This window comes from Colletotrichum gloeosporioides, assembly GCF_011800055.1.
Source record: "Colletotrichum gloeosporioides strain Lc1 chromosome Unknown consensus_7, whole genome shotgun sequence".
In the NCBI taxonomy this organism is placed as follows: domain Eukaryota; kingdom Fungi; phylum Ascomycota; class Sordariomycetes; order Glomerellales; family Glomerellaceae; genus Colletotrichum; species Colletotrichum gloeosporioides.
Window position 1 is genome coordinate 2155091 of NW_025544652.1, and position 14637 is coordinate 2169727.

Genomic DNA, 14637 nt, shown 5'->3' on the forward strand with positions numbered 1-14637 from the left:
GTCTTTCGTCGTCGGTTTCTCAGGGTAGGTAGGTGCAGAATTGATTGGGTGGACGCGCATGCGACCTGTCGTGGGAGGGCAACTCACTGAATGACGTCAAAAAGCAGCCGTAGATGCAAAGCCGAGGGGGACTGCGTGGTCTGGCAACAGGCGAGCAGACGAGACGGCTGATGGCGGGGAAGACGTGATACGACGCTGTGTCGACGTCGTCCAAGAAGAAAAGAGGTTCGCGGGTCGTCAAAAAAGGAGAGTCGAGAGCCTCATCAGCTGGGTTAGGTAGGATTTGCGAAAGCGAAGAAGCAAATATTGACTGCGACTTGGCCTGCTTTACCTTTTTCTTCCACAGAGAGTAAAGTCTTGTTGACGGCCCGTCCGTCCTTCCTGTCCGTTCGGTTGCGCGGGCAGCAGAGGGTCAATGGGGCAGGGGTCCAAATTTTTATTTAGCAGTCCCTTCAGGGACTCCCCGGCAAACCCCAGCCGTTGTTCCTTTGCCTGCCCCTCTATCCGCACCAGCCCTGAAAGGACGCCTCAGCTCGCTCATTCCAGCTGCCCCTCGTGCCATCGTTATGGTCAATAGGGTCGCCTTGCTTCAACCTGAACCTCCGAATGTGGATACCTACCAGCTCGATGGCCTAAACCAGACCTGCCTTAACACTTGCGACCGTACCGGTGCGCTAAGCCACCGTTCTAGCGGGGTGATCTCGGGAGGCGTGATGAGCCGCGCCTCAAGCTAACGACGGGACTCGACAAGTCAAGCCACTTCGCCTGCCAGCCTCCCGACTACATCAGACACCCGCACCATGAATGGCCGATTTTGTACCCCCATCATCTAACAAGGGCCAGGCAAGACACCGTCCACCCTAACATGAGCCCGGTAATGTCGTCTCCGGAAGTCTAGTTTCGAGCATTGGCTCTGCTCAGTGTTTGTCACTTCATATAAGTTGGCATCGGGAGTACTGCATGACATGTTGTGGTCTAGCGACACAGATGACTGCCCGGAGCCAAGAGTTTGCAACAAGCTAATCTAGCGAACACAGAGCGTATGCAGTCCGAACCTCACAAATCAGGCTCTTGATGTGGTAACGCTAGAAAACTACTGCTTCCAGATTGCAGGCTTCGCTCGTGCTCGGTGACCACCCACCACCCTGTTCTTGTGCGACGGGTGTGCAGCACACACAACTTCGCCGAGGATGGATTTCTATTTTACCCTGGCCTTTGCCCTCCGCATGCCTTTCAGTCGTATAATGCATCCATTCGATATTTGAAGACCTCCCGAAGAACGACCAATATCACAGGTTGAATCTCATTGGAACTTTACTATCTCAGAATCATATGAGTCCACTCGGGCCGCTATGGGTACTATTGCCGCCTCCATCACCAGCATGATTGCTTCCCTGGCAGTTGAGCGACATGGCGTGCGTCTACATGCAATCGCTCAAATATCCGCTGTATGTTTCATGAGTGGTGGCTCAGCATCTCTAGCCGCCATGGCTCTTCGGAATTGCATCTTGGTGCCTTTGATTCGAATATTCCTTATCGGGTTCGTCCTTTCGAATACCTGCGCACAGTTCACATCAACGTTACTGCTAGCAGACCTTGATGAAAGTCGCATAATCTCGTTTCCTAGGCACCCTTCTGATGCATATCGCAGCCTACAAGTCGCCGACGAGAGTGACACGTATAATTTTGGTAAAGCTCAACGGTCTAGCAACGACTGGCAAGAGCCACCTTACCTATCATAGACGTTTGCTGAGGACACTGGAGTCCCTGCAACAGACGAGGGGATTGATGACACAGGCTCAACCATTCGACCCTTTCTTCCTCTAGTTTCGGTACAAGCAAGGGAGACACTGCAAGAATTCCAGGGTTGTGGAAACGAGAGCGACCTGCATACGCCCAGAAGTGTCCAACCTCAGCTTTTGTCACTTTAGAAAAGACACCCCGAATATAACCTTATGCGGCACTGCCCGAGTAGATGGGCTCACACTAGAGGATTCTCTTGGTGCAGAGCCTTCACGGGCTGGCACAGGTAACTTTTCCTGTTCGCTTTCGGGGTTTGCCAAACCAGAACAGGTTTGGCAGGTTTGTCCGCTGGATGTCCGCGCCAACTGGACGAAAATTGGCCACGGTCTTGATACCTCTGGTGTACCCGCACTGCGCCGCATGTTTTTGTTCTGGGATGCGGGGAACTTCTTGGACATGTATAAGGATCCCACGTCCTCCGGGAATGAACGTAGCCGTCGTTTGCACAGGCGAGCTTTGAATGGCACTGGCAATAACACAGTCCATTCTGTTCTATCTAGCAAGGCAAATATGTGGTTGACGCAGACGTTCGATGTCATGAAGTTGGTCCAGTTATTCATGGAGGAGGCCATGAACGTGGATGGTATGATGTTCGCGTACAACTTGGAGCTGCTTCGAACTCAACGTCGCCTGAGGACCGTCAAATTATGCACATCAGCTCGGCTAGCCTCAAATCTTCTCTGAGTAACACTCGTAACAGAGTGACTTTGACAGAATACAGCGAAGTTGATGCATTGGCTGATGATTGGCTCTACGGCCAGTCGCTCGACAGGCCGCTTTCGTTCTGCCTGAATTGCGAACCCCACAAGAACATGACACAAGCTCACTGATTGTACGCCAATTTGTTGAATACTGTCATAAATGACACGGGATCTCCTGCACGTGCATTGCAGGCTGTGTAATTCACGAAAACGCGGGTGATGTACCATCGTTTTATCAGTTTCTTCCCGCCTACTGCAAAGGAAAACATCACCATCACGACCTTCGAAGTTGCAACAGTGCCAGTTCGTCATCGAGGGTACTGCATCATAATGGCAAGTATCACTGTATTCGCTATTATCTCCATCAACGTTTGCGTTCTCTTCAGGACGACGGAATTTAGCATACCTAACAACGCCTGGCACACCATTGCTCAGATGTCCGAGAGCGCCGAGATATCTAGCATTCTATACAGGACCAAACTTATAACAGACGGCCAAGTTCCTGAATTTAGCAAAGAAGTACAGGATGAGAACGAAGAGAAACGCTTCGTGGTCGCAACGGGGCTTTTGTTCGTGCTTCTTCCTTCTCGACAGCCATAGCCAAGCATACAGAGGCACAACCCAGGTTGCGCGGCCATTTATTTTTCCGGAGCTAGGCTTCAAGAGTAAACAGCCAGGCTTGTTTGTTAGTAAAGAGATAGCAATAGCAGATGATGGACGGTCAGAGACGCTGTCCTGGAAAGCAAGGACGATATCGCATTAAAACGTTCAAGGAAAGGCAGGGAGTGTATAACAAAGGAGACGGCCATGGCAAAAACGCGAAGCGGATGGGCCTCAATCATATCAGGCATAGCAGTTTTCAATGCCAGCTTAACAAATCAACACAAGGAGTCACCAGTCAAGGCCCGCCAAGACTGATGGCTCGGTTCTGCCCCGCCCCCGCCGAACAGACCAAAACGCGTGTCTACGCGCCGTGGTTGCTCCGCCAACGGAGCGGACATCCCGGTCATAGAACAGCCATCTATGCATCCCGAGCGCCATCAGTGGCTCGGCAAATGGCGTCAGCTTCCATTCGACAATACTGTAATATGTTGTTCATGCAAGTAAAATCGGTCTCGCTCAGAAATGCATGTCTTTTCATTCTGCGAAAAATATTGCCTTCGAAAACCAATGCTTTATGCTGCCTTCCAAACGCCCGCAATCAAAAATAAAGTCCTTTAACACAGTATTGCCTTTACGGCAATGAATGATACGCACACGCAATGCTATAGCCCTGTGGCCTCCCTGGCACCCATCCGATCCTGCCCGCAGATTAATGTCCTCATGAGCGCGTTCGCATGTGTCTCCAACACAGCTGTATCCCTGATACACGATAACAACGCCTAAAAACCACACATGGCGCTTAGCTCAAATCCTTGCTCATCTCATAGGACCAGCCACCGTCTTTGCGCAGCCTATTGCGAGCCGCAATATCTTTCCTGATCTCATCCTCCGTCAAGCGGTCTGATCCGCTCCAGTTTGCACTAGATGTGCGGGCGCGGAACTTGTGCCATCTCTCCTTGCTGTTGTTAAATACTTCTTCCATGTTCAAGGCTCGAGGAGGGCCAAAGATGCCTTGAGGATCCAAAGTCTCTTGTCGCATGAGAGCTCGGCGCAGGTCGGGTGAATCAGCCCAAGGCGCCACGAAGTCGTCGTTCTCATCTTCATCCTCAGGATCAGTATCGATTTCAGGCAGCTCAATCTTTTCGCCGTCTTGGAATCGGGGCGACGACCGCGTAGCAGACTTCTTAATTGTTGCTGTCTTGGTGCTTGCGGCAGCCATGGGCCGAGCCGGGGTCTTGTGCGCCGGGCCAGCAGGGTTAGGGTTGGGATTGAACGGAATCTCTCCCTTGGCGAACTGGTTGATATCCAGTTGCTTGGTTGCCTTGACCGTGCTGTTGTGCTGGGCCGTGACAACGCCCTTGAACAAATCTCTCGACGCGCTCTGTGGGCCGTTGCTGTATCCAGTGGAGTACATTGGCTTGGGCATCTCCTGGTTGTGTCTGTTAGCTACCGCTAGAATCTGTGTTGGATGATGAGAAGGACAAACCTTCTTGAAGCCAACTGACGGGGGCCGAACGGGAGGTCCCTTGATATTCGGGGGCTGGATGTCCATATCAAGCTCATCAGCGAAGTCGTCACTAGTACGCCTCCGCTTGGCTTCCTTGGCCTGGTACGAAGGCCCATTGCGGGCAGGCTTGCGGCTGTCCTCGTCTTGCGGGAGTGGTCGCTTGGACCCGGCCTTCGACGCGTTGGAAAGAATCGTATTGACCGGTCGATCCTCCTGAGATCGAGGCATAGTCGATTGCAGACGCGAGGGCGGACGCGTAGGAGGTCCATCGCTCCGCTGGCTTGCGGAATAATCAACAGGGCCGTTGGGCTGAGCTCGGACGGCAGGAGGCGGAGCTCGTGTCTGCTTGGCACGCTCAATGGCAGCCTGCCTCTTCTTCGCCTCGGTCTGTTCTCTCTGCCTCTCGGCATCCTGTCGCCGTTGCATCTCCTGCTTGCGCTCCTCTTCTTGCATGGCAGCGCGCTTGCGTTCGAGCTCAAGCTTGGCCTCCTTTCTCTTCTGGAGATCTCGTTCTTCTTGCTCCTTGCGCTTGGCAGCAAGTTCAAGGGCCTTTGGTCGCCCAGTTGACCCAGCGGAGCTCTTGAAGCTGTTCACCGACGCCTGCTTGCTATGCGAGCTGGGCTGTGACTTGGGCTTGGTAGATGAACCAAGGGTTCCTTCCAAGTTTGAAGACAGCTGGCTATTGCTTGGGTGATACTGAGAATGCTGAGAAGTAGTGTTAACACGAATGACGGTCGGTTGCTGCTTCGCCCTGCTGGCAGTTTCCTTCGTTGGCTTCGTAGGGCGGCGGAGTTCTCTGTTCCTCGTCGCCTGGCCCGGGCCGGCGGATCGAGAGGCTGAAGGGGGCGGCACAGGGGCTGACGCCTCGGCCATCTCTACATCTGGCTTCTCTGGCTGTGAAGCAGGAGCAGAGGTATCGGTCTCGGCTTGGTTCTTGGCCTTCCGTGGGCTGGTCCTCGTAGGCTTTGGCGCTTCCTTAGGTGCCGGTGTCCGGACGGCCTTCTCTCGCTCCTTCTCCTTCTCCTTTTCTTTCTGGGCGGCGATCTTCTTCTCCATTGCCGCAATCTTCTCTTGCTCCTCACTGAAGACCCGGGCCTTCTCTCGCTCTTCAGCCCTGGCTTTGTCAAGCTTGCTCATCTGGTCAGCGAATAATCGTGCTTCCTTCTCCTTGCGCTTGTCCTCCTTTTCCTTCTCGACAGATGCCCTTGTTCTCCGGGCCACAGGGCGCTCGGGGCTTCCAGTAGTGGCTGTCGCCTGAGAGTCAACTGTCCTATGTTTTGACAAGTCGGGGTACAGCGGCTCTGCTGAGATGGACTGGGGAACTATAGATTCCGTAGACGACTCGGAATGAAACCCGAGTCGTACCGTGGAGGGTGACATCATGGAGGACTTGCCCTCGGCGCTGATGGCCGCACTGCTAGCAAGAAGACCCTTCGAAGTCTTCAGAATGGAAGACAGCTTGTTCTTAACTTGCTTCAGCGGGCTGTCTCGGAAGCTTCTGGTCGGCGACTTGGGAGACGCAGGCCGTCCATCCTCGGGCACGACAGACAGAGGGTTGGAGACGGAAATGTGCTTCTGGGAAGGAACCAAGTCTTCGGCCATCTTGTCCTTGGAAAGATCAGGCAAGGCGGAAACTGAAGCAGACTTGCCATGGCCATGTGAGCTAGTGGTACGATCAGGCACGACAGGGGCCCGTTTCGGAGAACCAGGCCGGCCAAGTGTTTCCTTCTGCTTGGGGAAAGCAAAATCCGAACCGCTGACAGTGTCAGTGCCATCAATGCCCTCCATGACATCGGCGGTGTGACTCTTAGGCAGACGCGGTCGGAGAGGGGAAGCTGGGGCGTCCTTCGCAGGAACAGGAGGTGCAATCCAGTCATCGTCGTCTTCCTCGTCGTCTTCTGGGAACGCGCCAGGTGTTGGTGGTGCTGCTGAAGACTTCTTTGGTGACGCTGGTCTAGTCTCTGGAGCTGGCTGTGCAGTTGCCTGAGCAAGCTGCTGGGCAACTGCGGAGCTCGGGATCGATTTGGAAGGGCGGGTGGCATTAGGCTGAGATTTACCCAGCATGTTGATTTGATCTTGCAAGCGCTGAGTGTACGCCTTGTTGTGGGTAGACGCGTAGCTGTCTTCCTCCTTTGCCGCATCCGTCACAGGATCGATGTCCATATCATCAGCATCTTCGTCTTCTTCATCCTCTGAAGCGCTGGGAACGTCCATGTTGTTGCCCAAGCTCTTTCCACCAGTGTGTCGACCATAATAACTTGTGCGGTGGTTATCCAGATGGCTTGTCCTTGACACTCGAGGTCCGAGGCTCTTGTTCTTCAAAGGCTCTCTGGCAGGTAGCGAAGCGAAGTTGAGACTGCTCTTCCTAACAGGGCGAATCGGGCTTGAATCAACGGACGGTGATCGGGTGTCTTCGTCCAGGTGGACGTCCACGTCCTCCTGAGTCTCGGCAGCTGGTGTAGGAGCAGGCGAGGGCGATGGCGCGGCTTCGGGGGATGGCGCGGGAGAGGCTTCCTTGGCTGGGGAGCGCTTGACAGGTGAGGTCTTGACTGGCGACGTCTTGACTGGTGAGACGCTCTTCGCAGCTCGAGGCTTGGGGGATCTGATGGGAGACGTAGCGACCTCAGTCTCCTTGGCCTGACTGTCAGGAGCTGGTGACTCGGAAGTTTCCTCTGCGGCTTCCATTGTGATATCCCTCATCACTCGGGTCGTCTGCTCCTCCTTTGCAGTTTGGAATGTGACTTCAGGTGAGCGCATTGTCCTCGTTACGGTCGGACTCGGTGGCGCGTTCTCCTCATCGTTGGTCTCGAAGGCGACGTGACCGCTCTTTCCGGCGGTCTTGGGAGGGCTGGATCGAACGTCGGCAATTTGGGTATCGTCTTCGATAAGATCGACGTCCATGTCGTCTTCATCGTCGTCAATGTTGTCCATGTCCTGGCTGCCGTAGTAGCCAGAATCAGCAAGGGCGACATGCTGTTTTGTGACGGCGGGTTTGGGGGATGCGGCCGCTTTATGCGGGGAGACAGTTCTGCTAAGTAGGGGCGATGATGTTGATTTCGCCACGTTGAGCTTCGGTGTTGAGTTCCGAGCAAGCTGTTGTGTGAAGGCGGTCGGCGCGCCTTGAGGAGTTGCGGAGAAGACGTCTGATAATGGCTGCACATTGTCAGCCATGATTGTCGCGCCTGGGCTACAGAAGACTCACTACTCGAGGCTCGCCATTGTCGATTTTACGCGCCGTTCGCGGCGTCTTGCCGCGAAGCTTTCCTGGAGTCTTGAAAATCTCGGCCACGTTCCTGATCACAGTGTTAGTAACTGATGCCTGCTGGTGACAAGGATGTACGTGCACTTCGTTCTCGTTGAAGATCCCGGCCATGTGTTCGTTAAGCCAGTCCAACTCGTTTCTTGCGGCAAAAGAAAACTCCTCAGCTTCCGCCTGGACGATACTGAGGGCGGTCGTTCGTTCTTCAGAGATCCATGACGCGGAGCCGACGGGCACACGCGTGCCTCGCATCGTAGCCATTGTGAGGGGTAGGGCGCGACAGGCGCAATAGTGTCGCTATGAAGAGAAGGTGAAATGCTAGCTGGTCATGGAGGTCGAGTGGGAGTCGAGGTGTGGTAAAGCAGCTTGGTAGGGGAAAAAGAGGATAGCAAAAGTGGGAGGCAAAGCTGTACAGATGTGTGTGCGGTGGTGTTGATGGGCCTTCATCAATTGCGTTGCGAACCGAATGTTTTGGTCGAGTCCGCATTTGGCTTAGCGCGGCTGAAGGTCGTGGGGCTCCCTGGCCTGGGGCAATGACAAGTCGCGCTTGCGGCAAGTTCGCGGTTGCTGCAACCGATAAGGGCCTTATCGGGCGGGACAAGCGGGCGAGGGTTCCATGCGAGGGGAGGACTCAGGGAGGGTGAAGTGGAAACGCGACCGAGCGGAAGTAAACAAAAAGTCTCGACACCGACAAAGTCCTCCTCAGCAACAACACCGACAACGACTAACCAGTGCAGCATGAGGGTCATAGAAGTTATTATAGACGTATGCGACTCCATCCCACTTGCATTCGCTTTCTTGCGCTGACATTTCCCAGGGCTTTAAGTCGTACGCCGTGCGGACGGTGATTTCAGGATGGTAAACAAACATTGCTTCCATCCGATCGGTCGAGAGGGGACGAGGGCTTACACAGAACAGGGACGAGAGTTTCAACTCAATCACTGGCCTCAACGGCTCTGGCAAGTCCAACATTCTGGATGCCATCTGCTTCGTTCTGGGTATTACGAACATGACCACAGTCCGAGCGCAAAATCTCCAGGTAAGAAAGCCATGGTGGATGACAGTCCCGGTTGACTGCCTGCTGATGCGATTTCTTATAGGACCTTATCTACAAGCGCGGTCAAGCCGGTGTCACGAAAGCGAGCGTTACGATTGTCTTTGATAATAGGGATAAGAAGAAGTCGCCAATCGGTTTCGAAGAGTATGCGACAATCAGCGTCACCAGACAGATCGTCCTCGGCGGCACGTCCAAATACCTCATCAACGGACATCGTGCGCAACAGCAGACAGTGCAGAACCTCTTCCAGTCTGTGCAGCTGAATATCAACAACCCCAACTTCCTCATTATGCAAGGTCGGATCACCAAAGTCCTCAACATGAAGGCCGTAGAGATCCTGGCCATGATTGAGGAAGCCGCAGGAACGAGGATGTTCGAAGACAGGAGAGACAAGGCACTGAAGACGATGGCAAAGAAAGAGATGAAGCTGCAAGAAATCACAGGTCTGTTGACAGAAGAAATCGAGCCCAAGCTCGAGAAGCTGCGGACAGAGAAGCGCGCATTCCTCGACTTCCAACAAACTCAAAACGACCTTGAGCGTCTGACAAGAGTGGTTGTCGCGCATGACTACGTACAAAACCAAGAAAGGCTGGAGCATTTTGCATCAGATCTCGACGGCAAGAAGCAACGACAAAAGGCCCTCGAGGAGTCTGCGACACGGTTGAAGAGCGAAATCTCACATCTTGAGGAGGACGTGAAGAGAGTGCGCGCGCAGCGTGACAAGGAGCTCAAGAAGGGAGGAAAGGCACAAGGTCTGGAGGACGCCGTCAAGAAGCATTCCAATGAGATTGTGAGACTGGCGACAGTCATGGATCTGAAGAAGTCCAGCATGGCTGAAGAAAAAGAAAAGAAGACCGCCGTGGAAAAGACAGTGGCCGAGCTGGAGGCGACCTTGCAAAGCAAGACCGAGGCGTATGAGGCGACCAAGGCGAAGTACGACGCTGCCAAAGACGATCTGGAGAAGCAGAGTCAAGAAGTCGAATCCAAGGAGGAACTGCTGCAAACACTGCAGACCGGTGTTGCCTCCAAGGATGGACAAGAGAGTGGTTACCAAGGTCAGCTCCAAGACGCCAGGAATCGCGTTACCGCTGCCCTCACCGAGCAGGAGCAAGCGAAGATGAAAATTGCGCATTTAGAGAAACGCATCAAAGAGGAGGAGCCGCGCGCAAGGAAGGCAAAGGAGCAAAACGCCGATCTTCTCAAGGACCTCGAAGGTCTGAGGGCACAAGCCCAGAAGCTGGAGAAGGAGCTTGGCAAGTTGGGTTTCCAACCCGGCCAGGAAGAAGAGCTCTACAAGCAGCAATCTTCCCTTCAGCAGCAAATCCGCGGCCTCCGTCAGGAGGCCGATGGCCTGAGGCGCAAAGTTGCCAACATTGACTTCAACTATGCCGACCCTGTTCCCAACTTTGACCGGTCCAAGGTCAAGGGTCTGGTTGCTCAGCTCTTCACTCTCGACAAGCAGAACATCCAAGCCGGCACAGCTCTTGAGATCTGTGCAGGTGGACGCCTCTACAACGTTGTGGTCGACACTGAAGTCACTGGTACTCAGCTGCTTCAAGGAGGAAAGCTTCGCAAGCGTGTCACCATCATTCCCCTGAACAAGATCAACACTTTCAAAGCCTCTGCCCAGGCCATAGCCACGGCCCAGAGAATCGCGCCAGGCAAGGTTGACTTGGCTCTTACGCTCGTCGGGTACGACAACGAGGTATCTGCTGCCATGGAGTACGTCTTCGGCAACACTCTCATCTGCGCGGATGCAGACACGGCCAAGAAGGTCACTTTCGACCCCAACGTCCGTATGAGGAGTATCACCCTTGAAGGAGATTCCTACGATCCGTCCGGCACGCTGTCTGGTGGTAGCTCGCCCAACTCTAGCGGTGTGCTTGTCACCCTGCAGAAGCTGAACGACATTACTCGTCAGCTCAAGGAAGCCGAAGGCTCTCTGCACCAGCTTCAGCTTACGGTTGCCAGCGAGAAGTCCAAGCTCGACCACGCCCGCAAGATTAAGCAGGAGCTTGATCTCAAGAGCCACGAAATCAAGCTTGCCGAGGAGCAAATCAGCGGCAACTCGTCCTCGTCCATCATTCAGGAGGTTGAGAACATGAAGGAGACGATTGCTCAGCTCAAGACCGACACAGCGGAAGCCAAGAAGAAGCACTCAGAAGCGACTGCTGATGCCAAGCGAATTGAAAAGGATATGAAAGACTTTGACAACAACAAAGACGCGAAGCTCGTCGAGTTGCAAAAGTCTCTCGACAAGCTCCGAGCCAACCTCACGAAGAACACTGCTTCGGTGAAGGCGCACCAGAAGGATCTGCAGGGTGCTCAGCTTGACTCTGAACAAGTTGCCGGCGATTTGTCAGCCGCGCAAGAACAGCTCCAGGAAGTCGAACTCGCCATTAAGGCCCAGCAGCAAGATATTGAGGATCTTGTCAAGCAAACGGCGAGCCTGCAAGAGACGCTCGACGGCGTTCAGGCCGAGCTGGATGACGAGCGCGCCAAGCTTCACGGTTTCGATGACGAATTGCACGCTTTGGAGGAGGCCACCCGGTCCAAGAACGCTCGAATCGCCGAGGAGAGCCTTGAGATGCAGAAGCTGGGCCACCAGCTTGACAAGTCCCACAAGGAGCAGGAGTCATCCGTGCAAAGGGTAGCGGCTTTGGAGAAGGAGCACGAATGGATTGCCGACGAGAAGGACAACTTTGGCCGCACGGGAACGCCTTATGACTTCAAGGGTCAAAACATCAAGGAGTGCAGGGCGACCCTCCGCAACCTGACGGACCGCTTCCAGGGCATGAAGAAGAAGATCAACCCCAAGGTCATGAACATGATTGAAAGCGTCGAGAAGAAGGAAGTCTCCCTCAAGCACATGATGAAGACGGTCATCCGCGACAAGAAGAAGATTGAGGAGACCATTATCAGCCTCGACGACTACAAGAAGAAGGCCCTTGAAGAGACATGGCAAAAGGTTAACGGCGACTTTGGCCAGATCTTCAACGAGCTTTTGCCAGGCAGTTTCGCCAAGCTGGATCCTCCCGAGGGCAAGACCATCAGCGATGGTCTCGAAGTCAAGGTCTCGCTCGGAAAGGTGTGGAAGCAGAGCTTGACTGAGCTTTCTGGTGGGCAGAGGTACAAAGCTTTGTTTTCTTTCTTGCTTGGACACTCATGCTAACAACTTGCAGATCACTCATCGCTCTGTCCCTCATTATGGCCTTGCTACAGTTCAAGCCCGCGCCAATGTACATTCTCGACGAGGTCGACGCTGCTCTCGATCTGTCGCACACGCAAAACATTGGTCGGCTGATCAAGACCCGCTTTAAGGGCTCGCAATTCATCGTCGTCTCCCTCAAAGACGGCATGTTCCAGAACGCGAACCGCATCTTCCGCATCCGCTTCAGCGAGGGAACCAGTATGGTCCAGGCGCTCACACCCGCCGATCTTAAGTAGGCTGGCGAGGAAGAGCGGATATCCCGGCCGCCGTTGTCTGTCGACAGCCGCTGCTAGGGTTCGGCATATCATGATGATGACGACGAAATGGATACCACAGATGCCGTAAATTTCTTGTCGTTAAAGCGGTTCTTCACACAATTTTTGTATGATGGGCGAAGGGGGTCTTTGGTTGGATACCAGGAGCGCGTGCAAATGGGCCGTGGTTGCGGAAATGAAAATCACTCGCGTGTTTATTCGGGCGGGCGGTTACGTTGTATGTAATGTGAACGAACCCAGGCCTTTGGGAGGAGTAACGGTATGATCTATCTACGGAGGCTCGAGTGTGGTTGATAATGATGATTTGATTTATTCTCTGTTCCGCATTTTGAACAACGATGGCGCCCCCCGTCCCTCTACCTTCTATTATCTGTATATTCTTTGTGTGATCTTACAAACATCCCGTGACTGTGGTTTACAAAACAAACGCCATCATCACTGCTTGATGTACACATGCTCCCCGCGCTGCTCCACGCTCACGTCCATACCGACCTCGATCCAGGCCTGCATGAACTCGACACGGTCGGTGGTGCCGTCAAAGAGCGGGCAGAGCTGCATGCCGAGGCAGCCCATCTTGGGCGCGCCCTCGTCGACATCGCGCAGCTTGCGGAGGGACCTGTCGGGCTCGACCTTGTGGCGGATGCCGGTTGCTGGGTCCACGTTGGGGAGTTTGCAGCTTTTTTGACCAAGTCAGCTTCCGGCCGTTAGATGAGAGAAAGTCAGAGACGGGACTTACCGGACCGTTCGGCAGGAGACTTGGAACTTTGCTGGGGCGCTGATCTTTGAGGTGCCCTGGGTGAAGGTGATGTGTTTCCACGACTCTTCATCGTAGGCGGGCGCACCAGCGACTGAAGCTTTAGTTAGGGATGGTACACTGCATAGTGAGTTCAAAGGGCCACGAACCGATGATGTTTGAGCGGAACCTCCTCACGTCGAGCTGCGTGAGCTCCTCGTCCTTCGGCACCTCGGAGTCAAATTGTTGAAGACTGCTGAGGTTCATCAAGTGAAGGGGGTACTATCTCATTCGTCAGCGCTCACTTTCATCTTGAGATCTGTTCAGAAAAAGCCACTCACCGCATCCTGGAATCCAACAATCGTCTGGAACCCAGCCTCCTCCTTCGTCGGCGCACACCGGTACACCTCCCTCAACTTGCTCGGGTCGACCCTGAAGATGGCGAGCTTGTTGCTCACGCCGAGATACTGGCTCAGCTCCTTGGGAATCTCCTTCTCCATGTTGAGAGCGGGCACCATCTCCTTCCACACCCGCACGTCCTCGTACGTGTACCCGCGCTCCTGAATCTCCTTCTCTGTGGGGAACTCGACGGGCAGCAGGACCTCCCTCTCGGGCACGGCGCGCCACCCGTCGCGGATCTTGGCGGACACCCACTGCACGAAGCCCGCGAAGCCGCGGTCCTGCCAGGGGAAGCGGAAGACGATCCACGCGTCGCTGGTGCTCTCCATGAAGACGGTACGCTTCGTCGGGTCCGGCACGAAGACATCCACCTTGACCGTCGCCAGCAGCGGGAACTGCCTCTGCGTGACAAACTCCCAGCTGTGCCGGTCCTTGGACTCCTCCGACTCGTCGACGGCGACGGGGAAGGCCGACTTGAGCTGCGCAAAGGTGTACAGCCGGTCAAACTCCAGGCCCGTGGGGAGCAACTTGCTCTTGGCCATCTCGATGCCGCGGCATGACTTGATGGGGTACACGCAGAGTGCCTGCAGCCGGGCGACGGTGCCGCTGGCGCCGCCGGCCGGAGGCTCGCGGTGCTGGGCGGAGAACTGGTCGCGGAGATTGCTCTTTGGCGGGGCGACGCCAATCTTGGAGTGCGTTGCGCGCAGGGCGTCGCTGGTTGTTGCCGGGATCGGCGGGAAGAGGTAAAGTACGGGGATGAGGAAGCAGACAACGGTTGCAAAGGGGAGGAAGAAGAAGCCGAAGCCCAGGCCTGTTGGGACTTGGTGCAGGGCTGCCGTGGCCGAGATGTTGGCGCCCGCTGCTGCTGCTGCTGCCTCCATTATGATTATTGTTGACTTTTTTGTTGATGCAATAGGTTGATTGTTTTGATGCTTTGTTTAGAGTTTGGGGTGGCTCTCTCTCTCTCTCTCTCCCTGTCGATTGATGTCGCTCGCTGTCTCTCCCTTGTAAGACAGTTGAAGAGGTTGAATGCGAGCTTAATTGTGGTTTAGTCACCACTTTTTCAAAAGCACAGCCGACTGCGGTTCT

At 54.5% G+C, this 14637-nt stretch overlaps 4 protein-coding genes across 4 annotated transcripts; 2 read left to right on the forward strand and 2 right to left on the reverse strand.

Moving 5' to 3' along the window:
• Nucleotides 1–1352: 1352 nt before the first annotated feature.
• GCG54_00001977 (uncharacterized protein) lies at nt 1353–2633 on the forward strand (the record flags this gene model as incomplete). Its single annotated transcript, XM_045402078.1, has 3 exons — nt 1353–1689; nt 1904–2386; nt 2413–2633. 3 exons carry the CDS (start codon nt 1353–1355, stop codon nt 2631–2633), a joined length of 1041 nt encoding a protein of 346 aa, XP_045270807.1.
• A 1273-nt stretch (nt 2634–3906) lies between these two features.
• Nucleotides 3907–8134, reverse strand: GCG54_00001978 (Inner centromere protein-related protein pic1; the record flags this gene model as incomplete). The annotated part of the gene is made up of 2 exons (XM_045402079.1): nt 3907–7767; nt 7817–8134. 2 exons carry the CDS (start codon nt 8132–8134, stop codon nt 3907–3909), a joined length of 4179 nt encoding a protein of 1392 aa, XP_045270808.1.
• A 477-nt stretch (nt 8135–8611) lies between these two features.
• On the forward strand, nt 8612–12377 carry GCG54_00001979 (Structural maintenance of chromosomes protein 2; the record flags this gene model as incomplete). The annotated part of the gene is made up of 5 exons (XM_045402080.1): nt 8612–8638; nt 8691–8731; nt 8792–8912; nt 8974–12059; nt 12113–12377. The coding sequence occupies 5 exons, from the start codon at nt 8612–8614 to the stop codon at nt 12375–12377; spliced, it is 3540 nt and encodes a 1179-aa protein (XP_045270809.1).
• A 474-nt stretch (nt 12378–12851) lies between these two features.
• GCG54_00001980 (uncharacterized protein) lies at nt 12852–14429 on the reverse strand (the record flags this gene model as incomplete). Its single annotated transcript, XM_045402081.1, has 4 exons — nt 12852–13092; nt 13153–13264; nt 13320–13431; nt 13491–14429. The coding sequence occupies 4 exons, from the start codon at nt 14427–14429 to the stop codon at nt 12852–12854; spliced, it is 1404 nt and encodes a 467-aa protein (XP_045270810.1).
• Nucleotides 14430–14637: the final 208 nt, after the last annotated feature.